At 39.5% G+C, this 25,579-nt stretch overlaps 2 protein-coding genes across 4 annotated transcripts in view; both read right to left on the bottom strand.

Annotated features, from left to right (window-relative positions):
* The window catches only part of CSE1L (chromosome segregation 1 like), a 34,863-nt gene extending 18,258 nt beyond the window's left edge, over positions 1-16,605 (bottom strand). Inside the window, exons 1-6 of the mRNA XM_019640953.1 lie at positions 16,490-16,605; positions 7,280-7,375; positions 4,368-4,510; positions 2,071-2,172; positions 1,849-1,994; positions 1,397-1,487 (exon numbers count right to left, since the gene is read on the bottom strand). Coding sequence (XP_019496498.1) covers positions 1,397-1,487; positions 1,849-1,994; positions 2,071-2,172; positions 4,368-4,510; positions 7,280-7,370 — 573 coding nt within the window. The 5' untranslated portion in view covers positions 7,371-7,375; positions 16,490-16,605. The remainder of the gene's footprint in view (positions 1-1,396; positions 1,488-1,848; positions 1,995-2,070; positions 2,173-4,367; positions 4,511-7,279; positions 7,376-16,489) is intronic.
* A 2,168-nt stretch (positions 16,606-18,773) lies between these two features.
* ARFGEF2 (ARF guanine nucleotide exchange factor 2) overlaps positions 18,774-25,579 on the bottom strand; it is an 81,951-nt gene continuing 75,145 nt past the window's right edge. For all 3 annotated transcript variants that reach the window (XM_019640940.1, XM_019640941.1, XM_019640942.1), the window contains exons 37-39: positions 24,952-25,090; positions 22,755-22,872; positions 18,774-22,204 (exon numbers count right to left, since the gene is read on the bottom strand). In XM_019640940.1, the coding sequence (XP_019496485.1) occupies positions 22,028-22,204; positions 22,755-22,872; positions 24,952-25,090 (434 nt within the window). In that variant the 3' untranslated portion in view covers positions 18,774-22,027. The remainder of the gene's footprint in view (positions 22,205-22,754; positions 22,873-24,951; positions 25,091-25,579) is intronic.

The following is a 25,579-nucleotide window of genomic DNA, read 5'->3' as shown; positions in this document are numbered from 1 at the left end:
GTACATACTTTAAAATTGCCTATCACAGCACTACTGAAAAGTCCAATATTTTGGACTAGATCCTTCTACTCTCCTTTGTGCATTTATATAAATATATTATACAAAATCATCTTTATATGCTCTCAATAATAATTTCCCTGCCACCTAGCATGGTTCCAACTGTTTACTGTTCTAACAGCAATAAGTAGGGTTATCTATAAAACTCTGTGCACGCCTCTAATTTTCATAGGCTGAGATTCTAGTGTATTGCAGAACAACATGCTATGAGCACAGGTTTTGGAAGCCAGATAGACCTGAATATAACCCAAATTCTGTTACTCACAATGAACTTTACTTTGAGCTACTTATTTTACTGAGCCTCAATCTCCTCATTGGTAATATGAGAATAATGCCTGCCTCACAGAGAATATGAGAATTAAATGAGAAAAATCTACATAACAGGTCCTAGTACTTTGTGCACAACTACTATGTAAGACACTCAACAACTGTTACTTCCTATATCCTGGAGTTAGGAAGAATGAATATGAAGGTTTTCTTAATGAAATGTCAGACTCCATAAAGCTAGTACCATTCATAATCCAATGGCTAGGACACCAGAATGTTCATTTCATTGCACTCCGGCTAAGACTTTTAACATCATTAAAAAGAAATGAAAATCTCTGCCAATCTAATAGTTGGAAAAAATTAATCACATTTTGTCCAACAGTATTTTTTAAAATAAAAATGTGCCATCAGTAAAACATCCGAACCATGAAAGGTCCTGTGTACACGCTGCATTTTAGAAAGCTGTGAATCTCACACCGCTTTCCTTTTTGGAAGCAGGAGACAAGCACCTTTTCTAGTCAGCAAAAATAGGTTTGAGGCCTGGCTCTCCCTCTCTCTTTTTTACTCGCTGTCATACTGAACCCTCGTTCTCCATCTGGAAAAAAATGGTTAACAATACATCTCTTTCAATCTTACAGGATTCTCACAAAGGTGAAGAGCACGTTTGGGAAAGTAGCCTGATGTACAAAATATTAATTAATTAAACTACATAAACAGTCTAATCAAACTGTGGGTCTATTCCTTTAGAGATACATATTCAGATACTTGAGTGAAATAATATGATGCCTGGGATTCGCTTTTCAATATTCCTACAAAATGGCGGAGGAAACAAATTTTTAAAAAACCAAAATGTTAGTAATTGTTAAATTTTTGTAATAGATAGATACATGGGAGTTCATTATATACCATCTGCTCTAGCTCTGTGTAGGTTTTTAATTTTTCAAAAGAAATACTGGTCTAAATATTACCTAGTGAATAAGCTTTCAAAGCATTCTCTTAAAATTTATACAAGTATTTAAGCAATCTTAAATACTAAATAATTTTTAAATATCACTAAGGTACTATTCCATACCTTAAAGAGATTAGTCAAAGGCAAAGCAAAGGCGTCCAGAACAAGCTTAATTTCAGTCCATAACTCGTTTGACTTAAATTCATGGCGATATCTAGATATTTAAGGTAAAACAGGTAAGTTCATACATTTTTGTTTACTGACTTTAGGTCTTCAAGGACAGGTTAGAGAAAAAGGTATGGGTAGGCAGCTTTCTGAAATTCAAAGGAAATTCTTGGTTTTATTTTTAAAGGAATCAAGCACAATTTAATGACATGAGCTATTTCACAAGTAACAGGACAATATGAAATAAATATCGTATTTAAGAAGAAACAAATGCAGTAATGAATTGAGAGGCTTATGCTCTTATTCTAGGATTATCATATTCAAAGGTATGACAATAGTCACAAAATGTAACTGCACAAGCAAAAACTTGAAAAAAAGTATTTTAAAACTATGAATTTATACACCAATACCTTTTAAATAAAGAATGTGCTGTACGAAGGACTCCATTAATAACATGGAAATCTCCACTCTGAAAGCGATTCACCATCTCAGTCAACAAGTCAGGCCATTTCTGAGGGAAATCTTCTCTGCCAATGATGCTAATGGCATCACTTAACTGGGGGGGAAGAAAAAGGTTAATCAGATGAAAGCTCTACAAACAAGACTACCTAAAAAGCAGGGCCCTGCCTTACCTGCTTCTGGATTTGCTCCGGGCTGCTAAGCATCAAGTGCACTATGTTGGCTTTAATGGCTACTCGGTCGGCTTCACAAATTTTGTTTGGTTCATCTTCAATCTAAAAGCAAAACATCCATGAGCAAGTAACATAAAATCCATGCCCATGACCAGACAGATGGGTTTGCAGACAAACAGAACCATTTCTTATTTCCTGGTTTTCTAAGAAAAGTATAGAGGAAGGTAGGGCCTTCCCTTCCCTCTACATGAATGGGTCCGATTCCTTTAATAATCTGATGAAAGCATGAACCCTTTCCACAGAAAAATGTGCATTCCATCCTAAATGCGAATATTTTACATACAAATAAACAAGCTCTGACTCCCTGATGCCAATTAAGATTCTTGGCTTTGTACGTAAACTAATCAGAACATGCGGCTAAAATCTTTATTCATCTTCAAAAGCTTCAACTTTGACTCTCACATTAAGGCAAGGGTCTTTTCAATGAAAACCTTTTGACCATGAGCATTTTGCATGGATTACATCACCCAAAGAGGTTCTGGATGCCTCACTAGTTTTACAAATCAGGACACAGAGAAAAGGCTAGCACGTCTATGAGTAGAGGGAGCGACTTTTCAAACATTCTAAGATTCACCAAGTCGTTTTTTCACATGCGGTTAACACTTGACGATACAAGCTTAAAAACAATATTTACTAGTCTAAAACTTTATGGAATGAAGAAAAAAGATTCTAAATAAATATTTAAGCAGATTTAAAGTAGACTTTTTAGAAAAACTGACCATGTCTGCCAACTGTAATACTTTCTAAAATATCATTACTGCTATTCACTATAAAACAAGCTCTCATTTTTTTCTTTATCCTAAGCCAGGGTTTCCTCAACCTCAGCATTATTGACATTTTGGGTCAGATAAATCTTTGTTGTAGGGATCTTTCTTGTACGTTGCAGGATGGCTCCCAACATCCCTGGCTTCTACCCACAAGATGTTAGTAATGCTCACCCCTCCCACCCCAAGCTGTGACACCAAAATGCCACCAAATAGCCCCTGGTGGGCAAAACCACCTGCAACTGAGAACCACTATCCTAAGATAAGGTGTGGAAAATACCTTTCTTAATTTATAATTTTATACTAGTCATTGAATTGAACTTGTAGCACATTAAGATTCACCTTACAATTAGTATATAACGGAGGTGCCAAAAAAAAAATGTATACACATTTTAAGAGCTGTTAACACTTTGGTCAATGTTGCTCGAGCAGTAGTTCGCTGTAATCAGAAGTGTCTGGATGTTGATGGGAACCACTTTGAGCAACTCTTGTAATTGCAGAAGTCAAATGTGACTTCTATTCATCTTTTATTGGTATACATTAATAGCTATTTCCTTTCTTAAAATGTGTATACATTTTTTTGGCACCCAATGTATATGCGCGTGCGCACACACACGCCGTTTTTCAGCTTTGTATACTTTTTCCCAGTCCACAACAGAAATTGCTTCAATGATTCATGTAATTGCTTCAATGATTCATTTAGACCTATGTCTTCCCACGTGTCTTTTCATGTGGGAAGCTAGAATTAAATTTCAACCATAATGGAAGTTAAAATCAAGTTGCACAACCCTCTAGCAACCTGGGTTATGAAGTTGAAGTAAACTATATGAATTCAAATGAAACAACAGGAACTTCGAAAAGGTGTCCTGTTTTTTGGTCAGATGTTTTACATACATGATCATGCCATCTGTGAACAAAGACAGTTTTATATCTTTCCTCCCAATCGGTATACCTTTTGTTTCCTTTTCTTATCGCACTAGCAAACACTTCCAGTACAATGTTGAAAAAAAGTGGTGAGAGGGGACATCCTTACTTTATACCTGATTTCAGGGGGGAAACTTCAAGTTTATCGCCATTAAGTATGATGTTAGCTGTAGGTTTTTTGTAGACAGTCTTTATTAAGTCAAGTTCCCTTCTAGTCTTAGTTTACCAAGAATTCCTATCATGAATGGGTGCTGGATTTTGTCAAATGTTTTTTCTGCATCTATTTATATGATCATGTGATTTCCCCCCACCCCTTTTTTAGTCTATTGATGTGGACTACATTAATTAATTTTCAAATGTTCAACAAGACTTGCATACTAGGGATAAATCCCATTTGGTTATGGTATATATTTTTATACTTTCTGGATTTGATTTGCTAATACTTTGTTTCATTTTATCTTTAGTCTGTGTCTGAATCGTTCAGGAGTACTGCATATATAAATTCTATAAACATACAGGGTATTAAACTATGATTGACAAAATACTTACAATTCTCCAGTTTCTTTTAATATAATTCTTGAATGTTACTGAGGCACACACTTTGATAACATTATCCTGGGACTTCTCCAGTAACGTTAAAAGCAACAGTGGATAATTCTGATTTCCTTCTACAGACTCAAGAAACTTCTCAGCTGTAAAACAATTTCCATGTTAGAAGGTTTGTTACAACCAAACCTTTCCACTTTATGTATATGTGAACTATGTATATCTGATTGAAGCATCAATAAATGGAAAGATTAGTATACTTTCCTTTAAGGAACCTATCAAGGGTCTACTGGGCCTCTCACTTTTCTTGTTTATTAAATGGACTATATATGATGTTACATTAAATTTACATAATACCTCAGTTTTCAGATCACTTCAATCCATTAACTCACCTGATTCTCACAAACCTATAAAGTGGCCTGATTGGATGATCACCCCATCTGAAGGAGAATCTACTTCTCAGAGACACTGAGTGACTTTAGGGCAAATGTTATACACCCTGTCTTGTTCCAGAAGGATTGTTATTAGTACTATTAGTAATGGTTGTAATATTTCTTTTATAGTACTACTGTGATTAAGATTAAATGAGTTAATTTGTGTTAATATATATTATTATTAACCATATGGGTCTGGTGCTTTACTCACATAGATTTCATTAAGTTGTCACTACTACCCAGAGAGGTAGGTAGCAGTATCCTTATTTTAAAGACAAGGCCACTGAGGTTAAGTAATCTTATTGAACATCACACAGCTAGAAGATTTCATCACCGAAAGAGTTTTAATCCAGTCCTTATTCCACCATACTAGCCCTTAATTTTCTTCTTGAATTAAACATTTCTAATACCAGCAATAAATTTATTCAAAGATTTTACTCACATATTTAGACTCATATCACACGTAGGGCTATTAAGTCTCCTAGGATTACTGATCACACAGCAGTGAAGGTTTGCAGCCCTTCTAATTTTTCCTATCTTAAGCTTCACAAAGCAACACCCATTCCAATATTTACTGAAAAGGTCTGCTGTTAGCATCTACATCTATTTTCTACAATAATATGACTTAACACTTTTCTTCTTCTGAACCGAGTCCTAAGAGTTTCACTTCCATCCTCAAGTCTTCCCTACTTTGAATCCACCAGGTCCTTCTTGAAAGATGAGCATGCTGAACTGAAAGATGTTTCAGTAGGGGACACACTCTGGTTTTGTGTGAGTCTTTGCTTCTTCCTAGTGGTCAGCATTCTGCACAGGGCGACACACTGGATCCATGACTTGGGGAAAAGCCCATGTAGATCGCCAAGTCTCCTTCCTAAATTGTAATTAATATCCTGGAAGCAGTCTTCTCATGAGTTTAAGTCTAATTATGCCTTTCTGAGTTCATTTCCCTTAATCTGCTCACAGAATACTCACATCGACATGTTTCTACATACTCAAGGAACCTCAGAATACTTTCTAGTTCATCTATAGCACTGTCACACCTCAATAGCCAAGTCTTATCTGTAAGCTGGGATCCACTATACATTTCCATCTTAGATCATTTTAGAAAGATGTTGAGTCAGTCTATTATCAATCCCTGAGAAATGTTATGTTCATAACTCTTCCCAGAAACATGAATGTATTCCTACACTCTGTCCTAGATTCATAAAACAATGGCACCTTTGCCTTATAAATACACAACTATTGAAAATAATTTTTAATAAACAATGTTGGCAGAGGCTTTCTGGGAAAGTCTAAGAAGACGAGAGCCAATCATTTCCCTTTATTCAAGAACACATTACGTCTTTAAGCACTAATGGGCAGATAACAATTTTCCATCTCAGAAGTCACAGACTTTACTAGAATAGGATGAATGCATTAACACGTTTATGGTTCTATTATATGTAACATAAAAATATAACACATGCATTCATCTGTGTCTTCCTGGGGCCCTTCCAAAATCCTCTCTATAAGCATGCACATTAGAAAATTCTGAATAAGCAGATTAAGAACATTTCTGGTTAATACGGCTTATATCAAGGGTTTATCAACTGACTACTTACAAGACACATCTGACCCCCCGCAAAGTAGTTAATTTGGTTTGTGCATGTTTCAAATTCGTTCAAGGTATTAGATGCTATCATTTAAAAATGAGGACACTTCATATAAACAGCCTTGTCTTCAAGTAAAGCTGGAAATCTGGTCTTGCAAAACTGGTTTGAATTTCCCAAAGATAGCTGGTGCCAAATAATAATTGCCCCTTAACCAAGGCATATACAGTCACAGAATAGTACCAGTCCCCACTTGGCTTGCCTCCCTCATTTACCTTCACATCTGACTCCCGTGGGCATTTGAGTTTGCAATTCTAAATTTATACTAAGTTTCTAATGGAAACTGGTCATATTTGGGAGGGAGGGAGAAAGGAATCCTAAGTCTTAAAATACATTAATTAAATCAAACCAACATGAAGATTAAGAGACAATGTCTGATTACCTGGTTTCATTCATTTAATCATTTTTTAGGCAATTAACTCTCATCTCTATGCCCTAATTATTATATCGCTAAAACAGGCAGGTGTGGGGAATTTCAGAAAGGTGAAGGGACAAAGCAATTTAAACAGACTACCTAGTACTTTTTACCGCAAAAGACACCAAATAAAAGCTATTTTACTAAAAAACAAAACAAAAAAACAACAAAAAAGACCCCCAAAAAACAAAACACCAAACCAAACCCACCCCCCAATACCACACCATATGTTATTAACAGCTGCAAACAGCCAACCACACATTTTATGGCTAGAGAATGAAAAATAACTATGTCTGAAAATCTAAGCGTAAATCTTTTTCTTGTCTTCCAATTTACAAACAGGCAGATTGCACAAAAGTTTCCCTCACCTGTCCTTTAAGAATAAATCAACCACAAAACAATGTTTATTCTCTTTACCTGGACGTCTGATGGCAGGATCTGGATCAAGAGTTTTCTTTAAATATTCTGTTAGCGTTTGCAAATTTGCATCGCTGAGCTCCATTGCCATAGAACCTAAAACAAAAAATGAGGTTTGGGTAATTGGTCACATGGGGACACAGTAATTTGCGTAAAGAATCCTTTTATATTATGGGTCTTCCCGTCTCTGAAAGTCATCCATTTGTTATGTTTTGGGCATGGGCTATAAGCTTGACCCTTAGCTAAGATAAGATGGGCTTTTTGAAACAATGGTGAGACAATTTGGAGATAAAGAAGAAAAAAACATACCATTATTTCAGATAGGCACAGAAAAGCAAAGTTGAAGAATTGATCAAAATCACCATAAAGTTTATGTAATTTAAAATGCTATGAAACAGAGCAAACAAAAGGGTTAAAAAACCTCACCAGTTTTTAAAAAAGCCCTGCCATAAGAAGTTAAAAATTTAAGCAGTAAATAAGGATCCCATAGAGTTCTGAAATTAAAGAAACTAGAATAAATTCCTTTGTGTACAACATGCAATCACAAGTATTGATAACAAACTACTTGCTGAGCATATGTACCTGGGGAGATAATTTTGGGGTTCAAAAGATGTCAACTGTGATCGTGATTAAAATGCAACTTTTTACGCCAAAAGTAAAGGTAAAAAAAGCAAAAATAAACAAGTGAAATTGCATCAAACTAAAAAGCTTCTGCACAGCAAAAGAAACCATCAACAAAGGAGAAGGCAACCTACCAAATGGGAGAAAGTATTTGCAAATCTGCTATCTGATAAGGGGTTAATATTCAGAATATGTATATAAAGAACTCATTCGACTCAAGGGAAAAAGAAACAATCCAATTAAAAAATGGGCAGAGGATCTGCATAGACAATTTTCCAAAGAAGACATACAGATGGCCAACAGGTACATGAAAAGGTGCTCAGCATCGCTAATCATCAGCGAAATGCAAATCAAAACCACAAGATATCACCTAACATCTGTTAGAATAGCTATTCTCAAAAAGATAAACAATAACAAGTGTTGGTGAGGATGTGGAGAAAAGGGAACCCTTGTGCACTGTTGGTGGGAATGTAAATTGAGGCAGCCACTATAGAAAACAATATGAAGGTTCCACAAAAATTTAAAAAGCGGACTACCACACGACCCAGCAATTCTACTCTGGGTATTGTCCAAAGGAAAGGAAAACACTAACTCAAAAAGATATCTATACCCCCATGTTCACTGCAGCATTAGTAACAATAGCCAAGACATGGAAGCAACCTAAGGGTCCATAAACAGATGAATGGACAAAGTAAAGTGGTGTGTGTTATGTACACACACACACCTGGAATATTACTCGGCCACAAAAAAGAAAATCCTGCCATTGTGACAACATGGATGGATCCTGAGGGCATTATGCTAAGTGAAGTAAGTCAAACAAAGATAAATACTGTATGATCTCATTTATATGTGGAATCTTTTAATAAAAACAATCCTAACTCACAGATACAGAGAACAGATTGATGGGGGGTTTAGGGGGAGGATGAAAGGTGATCAAAAGGTGCAAACTTCCAGTTATAAAATAAGTCATGGGGATGTAATGTACAGCATGGTGACAACAGTTAGTAATAGTGTAATATATATTTGAAAGTGCTAAAAGAGTAAATCTGATCATAAAAAAATTCTGATCATAAGAAAAAATCTGTAATGTGTGATGATAGATGCTAACTACTTATTGTAACTATTTTGCAATGTATACATATATGGATCATATGTTATATACCTGAACTAATAATGTCTATTGTATCTTAATAAGAAACATTATTAAATATTCAAAGCTTAAACTAAATTTTGAATATTTGGTTAAATATTCAAAACTTAGACTATGCTATGACTGACCAAAAATATTTCACATCTGATATATTACTAATTATAAGCTAAATAAATGGTTTATGTAGATATAACCAATAACATAAGGCTAAGAAATACACACACAAAAGAAATAGCACATACATGCAGATTACAAGTCTGTATGTGTGTGCATCATTACCAACGGACCAAAAAGCTTGAAAACGCTATAAATGGGACTTGACAGTCTTCAAGTTGTTGGTGAGTAGGTAAAATTAACTGTGAAACAAGACTACTTTAGGGGGTGGGGTGGGGTGGGAGGGGAAGAAGTATTCTAAAATTGGATTGTGGTGATGGATACATGACTATAAATTTCCCAAAGCAAAACCAAACAGTACACTTAAAATGAATTCATGATAACTGATACCCCAATAAAGCTATTTTTAAAAAAATCCCACTTCCTTCTGCTTAGATCCCTATAGACAGGTTTAGGGACAAAGTCACACATAGCTCCCGGGGAGCCTGGGGAAACGTAGCCTTTTCAGGGCAACCAGGCACCAAATTAATCAGGGGCCCCTATGACAAAGAAGAAAAAATTAAGTACATAATAATTTTTGCAAAATGTAATAAAGCTAAGTGGAAAGAGGTCAAGTATACCAGAATTCAAATTATGTTAAAAATCTGCACACAGCCAAATGCGCAGGAAAAACAGTGCACTCCAAAATGTAAACAGTGGTAACGTCTACATGAGAAATATGGGGATTTCCATTCTATTCCTGTTTTTCTAATACCCTACAGCTAACTATATGTATTACATTTACTATCAGAAAGTTATCAATCAAATGAAGGCTCTTAAAGGAGCTTACAGACTAGTTGGAAGACAAGACACAATGGAAATACCAACTACAGACCTATAATCCCTTTCCTCTTGGGCAGCTAAACCTGGCATGAACTTCCTGAGGCTATAAATTTAGTCTTTCTCTCACTTAGTATGTAAATTTATTTCACTAATGAAATAGTCTTGAGTTTGACTGCAGGGTGCTAACCCCAAGCCCCACTGGGGATGTTGCATAACCCACAGTATGTGCATCTAATAAAAAAATTCTGAGGTCTGAAACACATTTGTTCTCTGGAGTCAAAGGGCCAAATGAATCACACAGACAAGCAACTTAACTGCTAGGAGGTTATGAAGAGTCACTGGGTATTCGGTAGTCCAAGATGTCCCAGGGACTATGAGTCTTTTTTGCTGAACTTGAAGGATATACAGATTTGGATAGACAAAGTACAAGGACCTATGTCGCGCAGGAAATAGTGTGAGCAATAAAGTAACAGACATGGGAAGAGTACATAGCTCCTTTGGGGAATAGTGGACTTAAAGGCTGATCAGCTCATACAGGTTCCTCAATACTTAGCTGAAGAGTTTCATGATTTAATGTACAATAGGAAGCCACTAAAGGTTTTTTGAAATGGGTAAAAACTTAATCAAAGTGGTGGAATACAGGACCTTTGGGCTGGTAATGGTTTGCAGAACGGAGGTGAGGAAGAGAACAAGAAAAGATATGTTAGGATGCTTTTTTTAAGTGAGGCAAAGGGCAAAGGTCACATCTATGAAGCAGGCACAGTGCTAGATGTTTTATACGCTTATTTCACGTAATAACCATTTTACACACAAGGAAAAAGACAGAGATTTACTAACTTGCCCCAAGTCACACACAATTAATAAACATCAGATCCCAATCAGCCTGACGCTCTAGGTCTACCTTCTTCCTACAACCTAAAGCTACCGCTCAGGTAGAAATAATGGCAGAGGACTGAACTCGAGTGGAAGCACTGGGAACAGCAACAGAAAAGGATGAGGTGAAAAGAGCAGCCCGACGGGAATTAGGGAGAGGAAGTCAAAGATGATGCCGAGATTTTGAACAAGACTGATCCAAATAAAAAAGGCATTAACCCTTCATTTCACACTAAAAAATAGCTAGAAAGGGGATATATCTAATGCTGTGCTTGTGCAGAGTCCTCCTCCACAGCCAGAAAACCACACCTTCTAAGGATAACAATCTGTTTGAAACTATATGTATTCTCCTCACTACATTCTTTTCCCTTAATTAGAAAACATTTTTATCACAAGGGAAGTCAATATTCTGACTGATTGAATAGATTCCACCACCTATCTATTCACTTCCTTTGACCCAGAGCAAACCAGTCTATGGGCATGAATATCAAATCCCACTATACCACATACACAATTTATTAAGAAGTTACCCTTTCTGGTTTTTGTAGCAAAAGTTTGGAAAATATTACACATTATATTCCTCCCTTTTTTGGAGACTCATTTCAGGAACAGTAAGTTAACAATATAACATTGTTTAATCCAGAGTTCCTCCTATTACTTGGCCACACCACTTTATTATGGGACACAATTTGGAAAATAGTGATTCAATCAATTCATTTCCCATTCTTTTTTCTGTATTGAAATGCAGACTCTGAAATCATGGAAATTTGCTATTGACGAGCAAAATCATTTACATCACTGTATATGAGCTAAAAAGCCTGTTCTTTCTTTGCCATATGCAAACTTACTCTACCTTTTGGGGTTTATGCAAGGCAACATATTGGAAACTCTGTGTGGGTGTGTGTGTGGGGGTGGTGGTGGAGAGATTAGAGGTCAGTTGGATCTATTTTGTTGAGTTTTTTAATACACTCAATAAATCTGCACTTCACTTTCTAAGCTATGTTCCTATAGCACTGTACACATCTAACCCCAAATCTCTTAGCTACCTCATGATTATTTGTATTAAAAATCTTACCATGGCAGAGTCCTATGCAATCTGGCACCTGTTAACCTCATCTCACTTTCTCCTTGCCTCTCACTATGTTCCAGCCACAAAAGCGTTCTTTCGGTTCCTCAATGCAGCCTAGACAGTTATCCCTGCCTGTAATACTGCTCTTCCGTCTAATGTGGTATTATCAAGCGTCATTCAGCTGTCAGCTGTCAACTCCTCAAAGGGCCTTCTACAACTATTATCTATCTACCTCATCCCTGTGACAGTTAACAGCATTAATCCTCATCTGAAATATCTTTCGCTTTTATTTCTTATTTGTAAACTTTTTAGGGCAGGGACTTTGTACATCTTTATATGCCCAGGACCTTCAACACTGCCTGGCACATAGCAGACATTCAATAAGCATTTGCTGCATGAACTAATGGATGAGTCAATGTCAGCAGCCGGCTATCACATCAACTCCCAGACGGGACTGGAGAGTATTCTTTGAGGATCAGCTATTAGCAGCCCGAGCAGAACACAGGAACTCAGTTACATCTGTCAGATAATCAAATGACCTACTTGCCTGCCATAACTAATTTCTGTTTATTCAAAAGTACTCCAAGAAAGAAGTGACTTTGAAATCTGTCCTGTATTACTGTTCCTATGTGGCAGTGCTTATACTTTTGTTTCAGGGCTTTGCGCTTAGTGTCCCATCTGCCTGCAGTTCTGTCCCTGGAGAGTTGCATGGCTCACTGGCCATTTCATTCAGGTCTCTTTTCAAATGTCATCTCTCTGCAGAGACGTCTTCCTGGACCATCATCCTACTAAAAGCACACCCACCTCAGCCACTCCCCATTCCCTTCCTCTATTTTTCCAAGTAAATTTTATCAGACACAGTAATTTGCTTTTTTGTTTACTGTGCTTCTCCCTCCACTAGCCTCTAAGCTCCATGAGTAGGGACTTCGTATTTTGTTCACTGCAACCTCCCTAGCCTTACAACACTGATGGGCACCTACTACATATTTGCTGTGCTCTTTTCAAAAGCTACATACTCTTGACTGATTTTTCCATCAAAAGTACTATCATTCTTCACATTTATTATGGTGACAAACAGGAGGAAGGTGGAGACAACTGATTCTAAGACCATATGACAGAATAAGCCTAAAACGAGAAAGTTAAAGTGCTAGGGTAGGACTATTTCTAAATTAAAAAAAAAAAAAAGTATGTTGGAGGGGAAAAAAGTGTATGTGTATGGGGGGGGGTTTGCATAAATATGCATCCTACAGTCACTGAAAGTTAAAATACTACCTAGATCCTAGAATTTTAATGTTAGATAAGGGACTAAGTATTTGTCAACAAACCCTTTTTATATCTCCTTAGTGATGATGTCTATGAAACCAAATTATAAGCTTATCCCTAATTTGGAAAAGTATGACAAATCAGGTAGTTTTATGGACTACTCCACGGGTATTCACAATGTATCGGCAAGATCAAGGTCTAAATAAGCCATCTTATTTGACAACAGATGAAGATGCTTCGACGCTTTTAAATATTAGCAACATATAAATGTAAAAAGCGTTATTGATTTTAAAATAAAGACTCAAACTACAAATGGAAAATCCATTATTTTGTCTTTAAATGAAGGGTGATACGTTCCTTTCTCCACAAAGCTATCCTTGGATATCCCTACCAATACACACACACACACACACACACACACACACACACACACACAGGTATCAAAATGAATCAATTATGATAGACTTATCTACATGCCAAGTTCTTCCTGTTGAATGAATGGCTGGACCTAAATCTAAGCCTCTTCCTACAGGCCCTTAGTTATAGATGAAGATTTTTGGAATAAAAATGTTGCTTTCCAATGCCATCTCCTAAACATAAGCTGATGCAAGATGTGTGCTTTTTCCTTAGATATTTCCTCCACATTAGAGAACCATTCCTGAGGCCTTACATCTGGGAAAGGGAGAGATCCGATGAATGACAACTATCTGGCACACACATGTCAAGAACATACCCCAACACCTCAACCCACCCTCTGCCTTCTAATCACAGGAACACACCACTTAGAATCAAATCCAAACTCTTTACATTGCCTACAAAGCCCTGTGTGATCTGGCTCCTGGATACCTTTCTTCACACACTACCCTAGTAGGTGGGATTTTTCTTGGATATTCCGTTACTCCGAACTTTTTCCTGTCCTCGAGCTTCTGTTTCTCTTCACCACTGCAGTTTCTATTCTCTCTGCCTGGACTGTTCTGTCTCCTCACCTTTCCACAGCTGGTCTCAGCTAAAAGTCAACGCCTCAGAGAAGCCTTCTTCATCTGTCACATCAGTCTGTCACTTTTCATTGTCTGAAATTATCTAATTCATTTTTTTGTAGTTCCAAAGCTAGAGCACTGCTCTCAAATCCATCCCATCTTGTATAGGAAATGGCTTCCCTCTGTCCCAGCCCCCAACTAGCAGAAATCAAAGTACCATATTTCCCCATGTATAAGACGCACCCTTTCCCGAAAAATTTGGGGTCTAAAAACTGGGTGCGTCTTATACAGTGGTTGTAGCTTTTTTTAAACTTGCATTTCCTGCTTTTTCGCACTCGTGTCTTTGCGCTCATTGTTTCGCACTTGTTACCGGTATATTACAGGTTACATTTTGCCACGTTCTGCCCAGAAATGGCTCAGAAAAGATTTTCGTACAGTGCTGAATTCAAGTTAAAAGAGATCCAGTTTGCAAAAGTGAATGGAAATCGTGCTGCTGAATGTAAGTTTGGTCCTCCTCCAAATGAGATAACAATCCGAGACTGGCTACAGGAAAAAGAAACCCTACTGAAAACGCCATGGCAGAAGGAGGCCATGAGAGGCAATATATGAAGACAGTGATTCGTCATCAGACACAGATGAGGACAAACTAATGGTTGGGAGTTTTGACAGCGATGAGGAGTTGTATGAATTTTATGATGAATAAAACTTGAGTTCAATAACTTTACGTAATACATTTCGGGCCCCAAAATTAAGGTGCATCTTATACATGGAAACGTCTTATACATGGGGAAATACGGTAACCAGCAGGGGAGCGAGAATTCCCTTGCACTGATGGAAAGAAGTGAAAGATAAAGGGTCTTATGAGAGACGAGGCTAGTGCAGATCAAGAGTCCCAGGAATAGTTAAAAAGAAAAATGGAGACACAAAAGAAGGGCCAAAAATTTGACTGTGGGGGCCCAACGGAAGGAGAAACAGAGCTCTGGGGAGATGCAAGAGTAAAAAGTCTCCTTCTGTGCCTCCAAGGAATAATAATAATACTTGCGCGCCTGTCATGTGACAAGCACTGGCCACCCGGATACAGCAGTAAACAAAACAGACGAAAGTAAGGTCCTTGCTCTCCAAGTTGACCTCTTAGCAGTTGAGAAAGAAAATAAACCATAAGTGATTATAGAGAACGATCAATGCTAAGAAGTAAAACTAGGGTGACGTGATGACGAGCTGAAGGAAAGAGGTCCTTAGAGAAGTTGGTCAAAGGAGGCCAAGGTGATTGGAACCTGGAAGGCCAGGGAGCCAGCCTTGCAAAGATCTGATGTTGGTCATTTCCAAGCAAACAAAAGGCACGTCCAAATGCTTCATGGTGGCCATGAGCGTGGGACATTTAAGAAAGGTCAGGTCAAGTGTGGCTACCGTGGCTAAAGAGAAGAGATGGGTGGGAGAAGTGGACAATGGTCACCTCAGGTGGGACTTTGTAAACCACGCAATCACAGCTCGGTGGATCCTCACGGCCACTTGACAAGGTAGACTGTTTGCAGCCCCACTTTGCAGATGAGGAAATGGAGGCTCGGACAGAGGAAGTGACTAGCCCCTAAGTTACGCTCCTAGGGAGAGACTAAATCTGGAACGAACCCAGGGGTTCTAATTCCAAAGCCCATGCTTCTAACTACCACGCCACTGCGTTTCCCTCAACGGGAGGGGGGGTGCCCAGGAGCATGGACTAGAATTTCATCCTCACAAACAACTCAGCAAAGTGAGATCACGATACCCATTTCACAGTCGGGGAGACTGAAGCAAAGGGAGGTTAAGTTTCCCATCCTCGTTAAGAAAAAGGTGAGCGCCGGGAAGCGGCTATCGGGCGACCGCCGGCATCCTGAGCCCTGCAGCCCAACAGGCCTCGCCGCCGCTCTAATGCTCACGTTGCGGGTGGCCCACAGCGCCGAGAACAGACGCGCGGGCGTGACCAATGAGAGGCGGCCTTCCCGAGCGGCTCGGCGGCGGTGCGGCCAATCAGTGCAGCGCCGGAAGAGAAGGGGCGGGCACTCAGGTAGCTCGCGTTAGGCCGCGCAGCTGTCCTCGCCCCTGAGGCCTGCGGGCTGCAGGACTGAGGCCTGAGACCTGAGACGCCGCGAGATGAGGCGAGATCGATGGGCGACGGCAAAAGCCTTACCCGAGGGCTCTGCCTGAGGCACAGGCCCCAAGTCAGGTCTCGCCCAGAGGCGCGGTTCCCTGCTTTCCTGCGCTCGGAAGTGCAGGGAGCGCCTCCTCCCTCCCCCAGCGGGGTTCCCAGAGGCCACCCTGCCAGGCGACGCACGCTCCCGCCTTACCTCGTGGTAATATGGGAACGGAGAAGAAAATCTCAGCCGCGGACTGTAGCCGGCACTACCCACTCCAGCCACCTCTCCACCTCACATTCAAACCCCGGCAAAATGGCGCGGCGGCGAGGCTGCACCCGGGGCGCATGCGTGAACTGGGCAGCGGCACGGGGAGGGACCAAGAGCGCTCGGGCGCCTCCCAAGTTCGAATGGCCAATCTCTGGCTTGCATGACCCCGCTCTGTGTCTGCGCTGAGGTCACAAGCGACAATGCCCTTTGCTCTGATCGTTCTAACGGGCATCGCAAGCCCCATTTTCCCGAGACGAGCACAGATTCAGCGAGTGGCTGCTGGATTGTGACTTTTTTTTTTTTTGATGTCAGGCACGTAGTAAGCCTTATGTAACTTTTCAACTAACTGCCCGAAGTCATGCCCGTGTCTCAGACAGAGGAGTACTTCCTGCCCCTCTTGGAGCTTGTGTTTTAGAGGGAGAAACGGAATAAACAAGTAAGATCATTTCAGAACTTAAGTTTTTAAGAAAATTAAAAACACGATGATACGGTATAGGCAGTGACTCGGAAGGTTAACGGGATCGTCAGGGAAGGCCTCTGAACAAGTGACAGTTGACCTGAATTTCAACAAGGAACCAGTTGCGTGTGTCGATCAGCCTGGAGAGCATTTCGGGAAGTGGGGATGCCAGTAGGCAGAGGCTCCGAGTCAGGCATGAGCGAGGCTGGCGCGTCATCACGTGGAGTCGGGAGATGAAGTTAGCCTAGCCCCGGCCAGATGGAGTCTCCTAAGCCAGTGTTTGGGCGATGTCTTAAGAGCATGACCACCAAATTTATATTTTAAAAGGCCCATCGGTTGCTGCTTGGAGAACGCACTGTACGGTCCGGGGCAGCAGGGGAGAGCTTGAAGCAGGGAGACGGTGAGAAAGCTGTGCCGTCCGGGAAGGGGATGTTATGGCCTGGACTCGGGTGCGTAGCGTTGCATAGGTGGGGGAAGCAGACAGCTTCGGGATGTATTTGGGAGGCAGAGCCCTTCGGATCTGAGGATCCATTGAGTGTGGGAAACGGGACCCAATAGTTAGGGAGATCCCGGCCCTGAGTTTTGGCCACCTCCTCCTCCCTCCACAGGCCGCTGGTTTTCCATTCAGATCCCATCCTTGGAATCGCATCCTACTCCTGGACTGAAAGGCACTTGTCATTCGAGGAAACAAATATAAGCACACAAATTATACAGACATTGAGAACTGCAGAGCTCTCAGCACACAATGACTGTCCGAACCTCTGCACTAAAAGATGACCCAACTCCACCATAGCTTCTAGCAGCGTAAGGCCATTTTCCTAGGATGGCTGAAGCACAGGGAGGTTCAACTCAGTGCTGCCAGGAGAATGTACTGTTTTTCTAGCCCACACCTGAGGATAGGTCCCAACCTCCCTTTCTTAGAGCGTTTACTAAAAAGGGCTTACAACTGCCAACTGTTCCTTGGTCCCTTTGAGATGTGTATCTCCTACAACTCAGGAGTGTCTTTGTCAAGGACCTGAAAGCCATTCCTTTGAAGCGTATTAGTCAATTTCAGCAATGGAATATTTTAAGTACAATGATTTACAACTTTAGAATATTTCAGAAAGAATGGATTTTGAATTCAGAGGCAGTAAAAGCCGAGCCTAGAGTTTACCGTCTTCATCTGTGGGCACCCTGTGTGAACCTTAGATTTGCCTTCCACTCAATGACTGTGTGAAGTCTTCCTCTGTAATCTTGCCCTCAATGCCAGCAAAAGGGGATTTATGTTGTTTCTTAGGAACTAATGTACTGATCAGACTAATAAATGAATGAAAGTGGATTCAAGAGATAAAAAAGAATCTTCTCAAGACTAGATTTTTTTTCTCTTTCACCGGCAGGGGAGAGGTAGGAGGAAAAGTGGATTCTTATTTAAAAAAATTAAAACCCACAATTAATATTCTTCCACTAATAATTATATTTGTAAACTATAAACTTATACCTGCCATAAGAAGAAACTAACCCAAAACTCTGGCTTGATACATATACTACTACATTAAAAATGACTTGGGCGGCCGGATGGCTCAGTTAGTTAGAGTGTGTGCTCTTAACAAGGTTGCAGGTTCCATTCCTGCATGGGATGGTGGGCTGCACCCCCCGCAACTAGACTAAAAATGGCAACTAGACTTGGAGCTGAGCTGCACCCTCCACAACTAGATTGAAGGACAACGACTTGACTTGGAGCTGATGGGTCCTGAAAAAAAAACAGTTACCCAATAAAAAAAAAAAAATGACTTTACTTTTTAAAACTTTATTGATTTATCACCTGATTAAAGCATGGGATATTTTAACAGTATTATACATAATATTTTTACATAGAAAACTTTACATAGCATTTAATATTATATAATTCTGCCTATTCTTTCAAAAATGTATACATCCATTGGGCAAGGAATGCTTTTCATTAAATTACCAATATTAAATGCACTTAATCATGTATAGATTAGACAAAAGTAGCTATTAACTTTTAGGCATTTTAAGGAGGTAAAACATATTTTTCACATAAAGAAATATTTGATGCAAATATGCAGATAAAATTTTTTAAAAATTAGAACACTGAGAAAAACTATATCTTTGATGAGTGTTTTTTGACAGCAAGGATTTCCAGGTATATTCATTCTTTTAAATATTCAGCTTTGGTTTCTTTGTATCCCAAACTACAAAGCTGCTGATGGCAAAACTCCAGGATTTCACGTGAGTTCAAGCTATGTCTACCTTAACACAAACATTGAAACAGAATTCAGAAAGTGTAGTATTGAGAATCCAGCTTCTGTTTAAACCAATATCTGCTTGCATCATAACAACAAACATCTGAATGAGATGGTCATACTTGCATTTGTCAACAGGTTCCTTTAATAACTATTAAAGATTACTAAGCATATAGCCATAATCACAACAGAACAACGAAAAAGTCTGTTTTGTCTTTTTTGCATTTTGTACAAAAGTCACCTGTCAGAGGAAAATCTTGTGTTTCCAGATATTATACAATTTCCATAACGTATGTTCTTTGGTTGCATGTGAGGAGTATCAGGGAAAAAGTGTATTTGACTCTAAAATGCATATTAGAAATAAAACTTCCCATCTGTTTGTTGTTAAGATACCAAAGCTGGTGATTTCCATAAAGGACAATGAAGAAAAACAAAATTGCTCAAAGCAGCAGTATTGTAACAAATAAAAACTTCTCTAGAGACCCAGCACATATAATCAACACTTAAAGCATTCTAAGAAATAAGGCCTTGGAAATGCTTCTCCCTTCTCCATAACTTGGTTGATAAATGGTGTCCTGGCCCGGTGCTGCAGAGTCATCACACCCTTTGTCATTAGTGTTTGAGTGGCACAGGCCACGCTTACCATGAAATAGATTTACTCACAAAGTTGAATTTAGGTTGAATGGCTTATTACTGGAGGTAAGGGATTTCCTCAGTACGTCATGGTCCGCCAACAAGAAGAATTACCCTAAATGGTTTTATGTCCAGTTTTTAAAGGTCCATGCTGGTCCAATTCAAATGCCTCATTCAGAAAACTGAATTGTTTAAAACACAAAGTTACAAAGAAATTAAAACCTTAATGTTTCAGCAAGTAACAAATGGACTTACACATTTCTTACTCTGCAAGAAGAGACAAACATTAAGGAGAAGGCAGGTGTATACTGGAAAAGTCTTGCAGTCACATTTGATGAAGAAAATGTCACAGGACAATGTCAGAAGGAAAGGAAAAATTTTCTGTCCATTTGGACAGAGAATGCAGTGACCATAGCGTGTTCCCCATTTAGACCTTTAGTATAAATGTCAGTGATGACTGACTTGCCGAGGTTGTGATGAACTATAGTACCAGAGAGTAAGTCTCAGAACGCAGCTTCCACCTTGCCGTGTAAAGATGTAACGGATTCAAGACAAGTCAGTCCAATGTGCTAACATCTTCCACTCACAGTAAAACCCTCTTCCACAGTCCCTTCCTGCTAAATTATATAGCTCCTCTTAAATGTATGTAAGTAACGTAAAAACACAAACCCGCTCTTTTTTTTCTTTGGTAAAGAAATTAAAATACTTTTGGGGAAAGAAAAAAGTAGACAGTGCTGCTGGCCCAAACCAAACATTTCTCAAGGCTGTTAAAAACAAAAAAAATTAAGAAATCAGTTTCTTAGTAAACAAAAGCACCAGAAATCCTTCTCTATAAAGAAAAACTATCCGATTTTATAGATAGGTTCCCAACTTGCTAACTTCTAAGGCACCAGAGTTGACATCAATACAACCCAATTCACAGGACCAAAGGGCGTAGGCAGAAGTCTGTTTTAATAACTCTGTGTAACACTTTTGCGAATGCTGGATGCCGCTCGAGGTGAGCGGATGAGAGGGCAGAGAATGAAGCGTGTGTTCTCTTTCTCATGACTCACTCATACTGCCTGCAGGCGTTGGGCCGTATCTGTTTACTGCCCCACTTTTACATAAGCTGCATCAGATCCAGTTCTACTGCAGTCAAGAGTATTGCACCATCATTGACATAAAAAGGGCCTCAGAATCGAACCTTTCCAAAGGACTCAGCTCCTAACCACTGGTACACTCCTGTTCTGAGGTAAAAAATAAAAGGTTTACTCAAATATAAATGAACTCTGTTAAATTACTACTTCATTTTCGTTAGTACTTCATATATTAGATTTCAGAGTGTGTGAGATGGACAGTGTACTCTGGAAATTTTAATACCCATCCACCACAAATACTTACTTCAAGGAAGGCTAATCATCTTTATTACATTTTTTACTTCTTCCTATAGACTTCTTACTCCCCAGTTACTGAAACAGGGCGAGTCAGGAGGCACTACTTTTTTTTTTTTAACCTTGCAAGATCTTAATTCTAACTTAATTACTAAACTGCTTTCAATCAAATCTTCCATATCTTTTTGTAAAATACTTTAAAAATCACTCAGACATAAACAAAACAGGGAGGAAAAAAACCCTTTTGTTCCCTACCTTTCCTCAAACTAATCTAACTACAGCTGACTCACAACTGACAAACACTCAAACTTCTCTAACACACTCAAACAACAACAAAAAACCCAGCATATTTTAGGTGGCACTTAGCCATTACAAGAAATTTTATTAACATACTCTCTAATAATCACGAACCTATACAACTATGTCCAGTATTTTCAAAAATGACTTCCTCTGACGAAATGTTTACAGCCAATTGTGGGACCTTGCTAGAAAATGACAGCATGTGCAATGACAGATTTGACAGTTCAATCAGTAAAATGGAATGACAGAGATGAAACAGACACCCCACCTACTGTGTTAACTGGGTAAGAAACAGTTTAATGAAATATACCACAACGCCTTAGTCAGGGACTCTTGACGGGAACAACGCAGAGGCCATCTTTATCCAGACCATTCCGAGCTCCAAGATGCTGACTCCTTGTTTCTGCGATTTGACCCTTCAGGAGATGTACCAGGTAGAGGGGGCGTGGTGAACGTTCTGAAAGGAGCAGTGGCCTGGCTACCACATTGGTGACAGGGTCCCTGGGACTTGTGATGGCGCTTCTGGAATCCATATCTTATACACAACACCTATCCGTAAGAAGAACTTCCGCAGAACTGCTCGGAGCTCAGGAATCAGGTCAAACTGCATAATTTCACACAAGTAGGGGTAGTACGTTGAAGCATGTGCTTTAAACTTGAGGTGGGAAGAGAAGAAAAGAGAGAAAATTAGAGGTGAAACTATTTTTTGGTCCTAGTTTTTCAAAAGTATACATCTCATCCTGGAACTTGTTGTAATACTGATGTTTTTCCTTGCTATTAAAGATGGTACAAAAATTTTGCCAATTAAAACTTCTTTCAGTTATATTTAACTCCCAACGTAAATGACTGGGGGACAGCCTTGCTGCCAAAGTCAACTTTCATTTTAGGAAAGCAAGATCCCAGTTCTAAACCTGTGTTTCCCAATCTCAACCCTCCCTTCCAGCCACGTAATCACTGTAGCTGTTTAACAGCAATATGCATGGTTTCAACTTCAGCCTTTCCCAACTGGGGTTCTTTGAGAGAAAAAGCCCCAACAACCTAAGGCATCCATTGTTTGGAGTGAACTAACTTCTCTCCGATGCATCTAGAATGATGTTACTTATGGTGTTCATCCTTGGAAGAATTGAGATAATAGTTATCTTGCACTCTAAGAGCCAACCCAAACCTATGCCCTAGTGGAGACATCAGCGTGTACTTGTTTATACCTTTTCATCGTTTATTTTGAGGGTTTTTGTTAGAAGTAACAGCAGGAGACTCGTCCAGGCCTCCCGATGGCTTTCAGAGTTCACCGTGATGAAATAGGCAAGAGCTTCACTGCACACACTAGAAGAGTCAGAAGGGGAGGCACATGAAACAAAAGATTAACAGCTCACATTCTACTGCAGTGGAGAACCCCTGATTCTTGCAATGACTATCTACTGAGCACCTGCCCTGGCTGTGCCATCGTAAATGAATCGCTGAGCCTGTTTCCTTCACTGTGACATGGGGATCAGTAACTGTACCAAACTCAAGGGGCTGTTTGAAGATTAAATGAAACGGGGGTGTCAAATGTTAGCTGAACTCAGACCTGGTGCACAGCTAGGGTTCAGTGTTTGCACCACAACAAGCACAAGAACTTATTATCCATACTGAATTACACACTGCCTTTCTCTTCTCATCTCACATACAAGTGCTAATTTTTTTAAACATGTTATGCTAAAAACATTTACGTATCTCCTTTAGAGAAGCTTTATGAGACTGTGTAGGTAATTCTCTTTGGGGCTTGATTTAAGTTGAAATGAGCTACTGGGTGTCTCCTTTAATTCCTTTTCAGCTTATGACTTGTTAGTCATATATTCTTACTGTAAGACAACGGAAAAGTGCATAAAATTATAAAGGAGAAAAAATACCCATAATTCCATCATCATAAGGAACACATGATAATATCTTGGCATATTTCCTTCCAGCTTTTTTGTCTATGATTTAAAAAAAATTACTGAAAATCAAGTACATAAAGCTTTACATCCTTTTTTTTTCTTTTTGTGATGAAACATTGATTTTTCACATCAAGGAAAATTATTTTTTAAAAACATTTTTAATGGCGGCATAATAGAATTCTATTATATGTTATGCCATAATTTAGTTATCCATTTCACAGTTGAGCTGTTTTAAATGTTTTATTTTTTTTTTCTTTTTATAAGTAAGTCTGCAATGAATATTCTAGGTAGGAATCCTGGTTTCCATTTCTAAGATATTTTCTTAAATAGATTCCATAATAGTGGAATTACTGACTCAAGAAAAAGAAATTGAACATTTTAAGGCTCCTGATGTATAATGCATTGTGATTTCCAGAAAGATACTGTCACTGTACACTCCCCACCAGCGGTGCAGGAAAGCGCATGTCTTATCACACAGATGCACAGGAGCAGCACTGAATGTTACTGTTTTCAAATCTTAAAGGAGTAAAAGGAGGCTCAGGCATGAGCGTCTAGCTCACAGATGCCCAAGAAGCTGGGTTGTAAAGATCTCCTCTCCTCTCTGGGCATCTCTCAGTGGCGTCCCACTGCCTCTCCACTGCTGCATTTCCACATAATCAAAGTAAGTACATCCTGGTATCCGTATGATTCTAATACATTTCTCGTGGATGGGATGTTAGAGCTGACAGTGCTCTAAAGAGAACCTAGCAAAGACTTCACTCCAGGCTTGTAGACTCTGAGTTCAGAGCACTTTTCACTGCCCACATTTTTGCACCTTAAGAAACTTATGAATGGGCTGGCCGAGTGGCGCGTTGGTTAAGAACTGGCTTGGGACGCCAGAGGACCCCGGTTCGGATCCCACATATGAGGGCCAGTGACACTGCCCTCTGCAGCTAAGATGCTGAACAACAGCTCAACCTGGAGCTGGGCCGGCGAGGGTATAGGCTGCAGCCCCTGGCTGCAGTGGGTTGCCATGGGCTACTGTGTGTAGCCAGCAGCCAGCGTGAGCAGCCAGCAGCTGCTGTGAGCGGCCGTCCAGAAGCCGGCAACTGATCTGCCTCGCCTAGGAAGAGCGCGATGATGGTGCCAACTTGGGCCAGTGAAGCAACATCCTCCACAACTAGACTGAAGAACAAAAGGACAGCAATTTGTCTGTTCCCCTTCCCCCGATTCCCCATCACTGTTCCCCTCCCCCCAATTCCCCAATAAAAATCTTTAAAAAAAAAAAAGAAACTTATGAATGAAAGAAATGAGGCCCTGACCTCTTTGGGGCATTAAGAAAAAGTGAGATAGAAAAGTCATCAAACACAAAGAAAAAACAAAATGGAAAACGGTTTGAGAGGGCATTAGTGTGTAGGTATTTTTCTCCTGCCCTTTTCCAATTCACAGTATTGTTGTGTTGCATTTCGTACAGATACGAAATTTAATCGGAAACCAATTTTCTTACTTTAAAAGTCGCTGCTGTATATCTTCCCAGGAATCCCTGCGGTTCTCATCGACGTACATTCGAAACAGGATCCTCAAACAACAGGCCAGGCTGCTGGTTTCTTGTTTTAGAAGATTGGGTTTAGACTTGCCCTTAAAACCTAGAGATCAGATAGTCAAGAAATTGTGCACACTTCTAGGTTAATGCTGAGAAATCATGTGGGAACCAAAATAGTTACTTTAAGCAATACTGAAACACTTTACATTCTTAATACAGTTTAACTGTGATATCAGATAAAGGCAGTCATGGCAGCTCATCCGCTGTATAAGATACCTTCATTCCTCACTGACCAGACTCTGGCTAACTCGCTGGTGAAGCCATTTGTTTCATCTTCTCAAGTGTAATAGCGCTTAAGAATTCTAATATGTTGCAATATTTTTTTTTCCACAAAGCACACATATGAACACATTTTCCTAAACAAAGCAGTACCAATCAACCAGATGTGTAAACCACTCTCATAAGCAAAACCTTATGGGCAAAGACATAAAGCATCTAGATATTTTAAAGTCAGAGAAAAATTGGATTTTAAAATTGTGGGTTAAAATAGGCATTTGGGGATAAAACTGAAGCAATAGTAGCCATATAAAAA

Source organism: Hipposideros armiger, unplaced genomic scaffold, assembly GCF_001890085.2.
Source record: "Hipposideros armiger isolate ML-2016 unplaced genomic scaffold, ASM189008v1 scaffold_54, whole genome shotgun sequence".
Lineage (NCBI taxonomy): Eukaryota > Metazoa > Chordata > Mammalia > Chiroptera > Hipposideridae > Hipposideros > Hipposideros armiger.
Note: the sequence above shows the minus strand (reverse complement) of the source record. Positions and strands in the feature narration are given on the sequence as shown.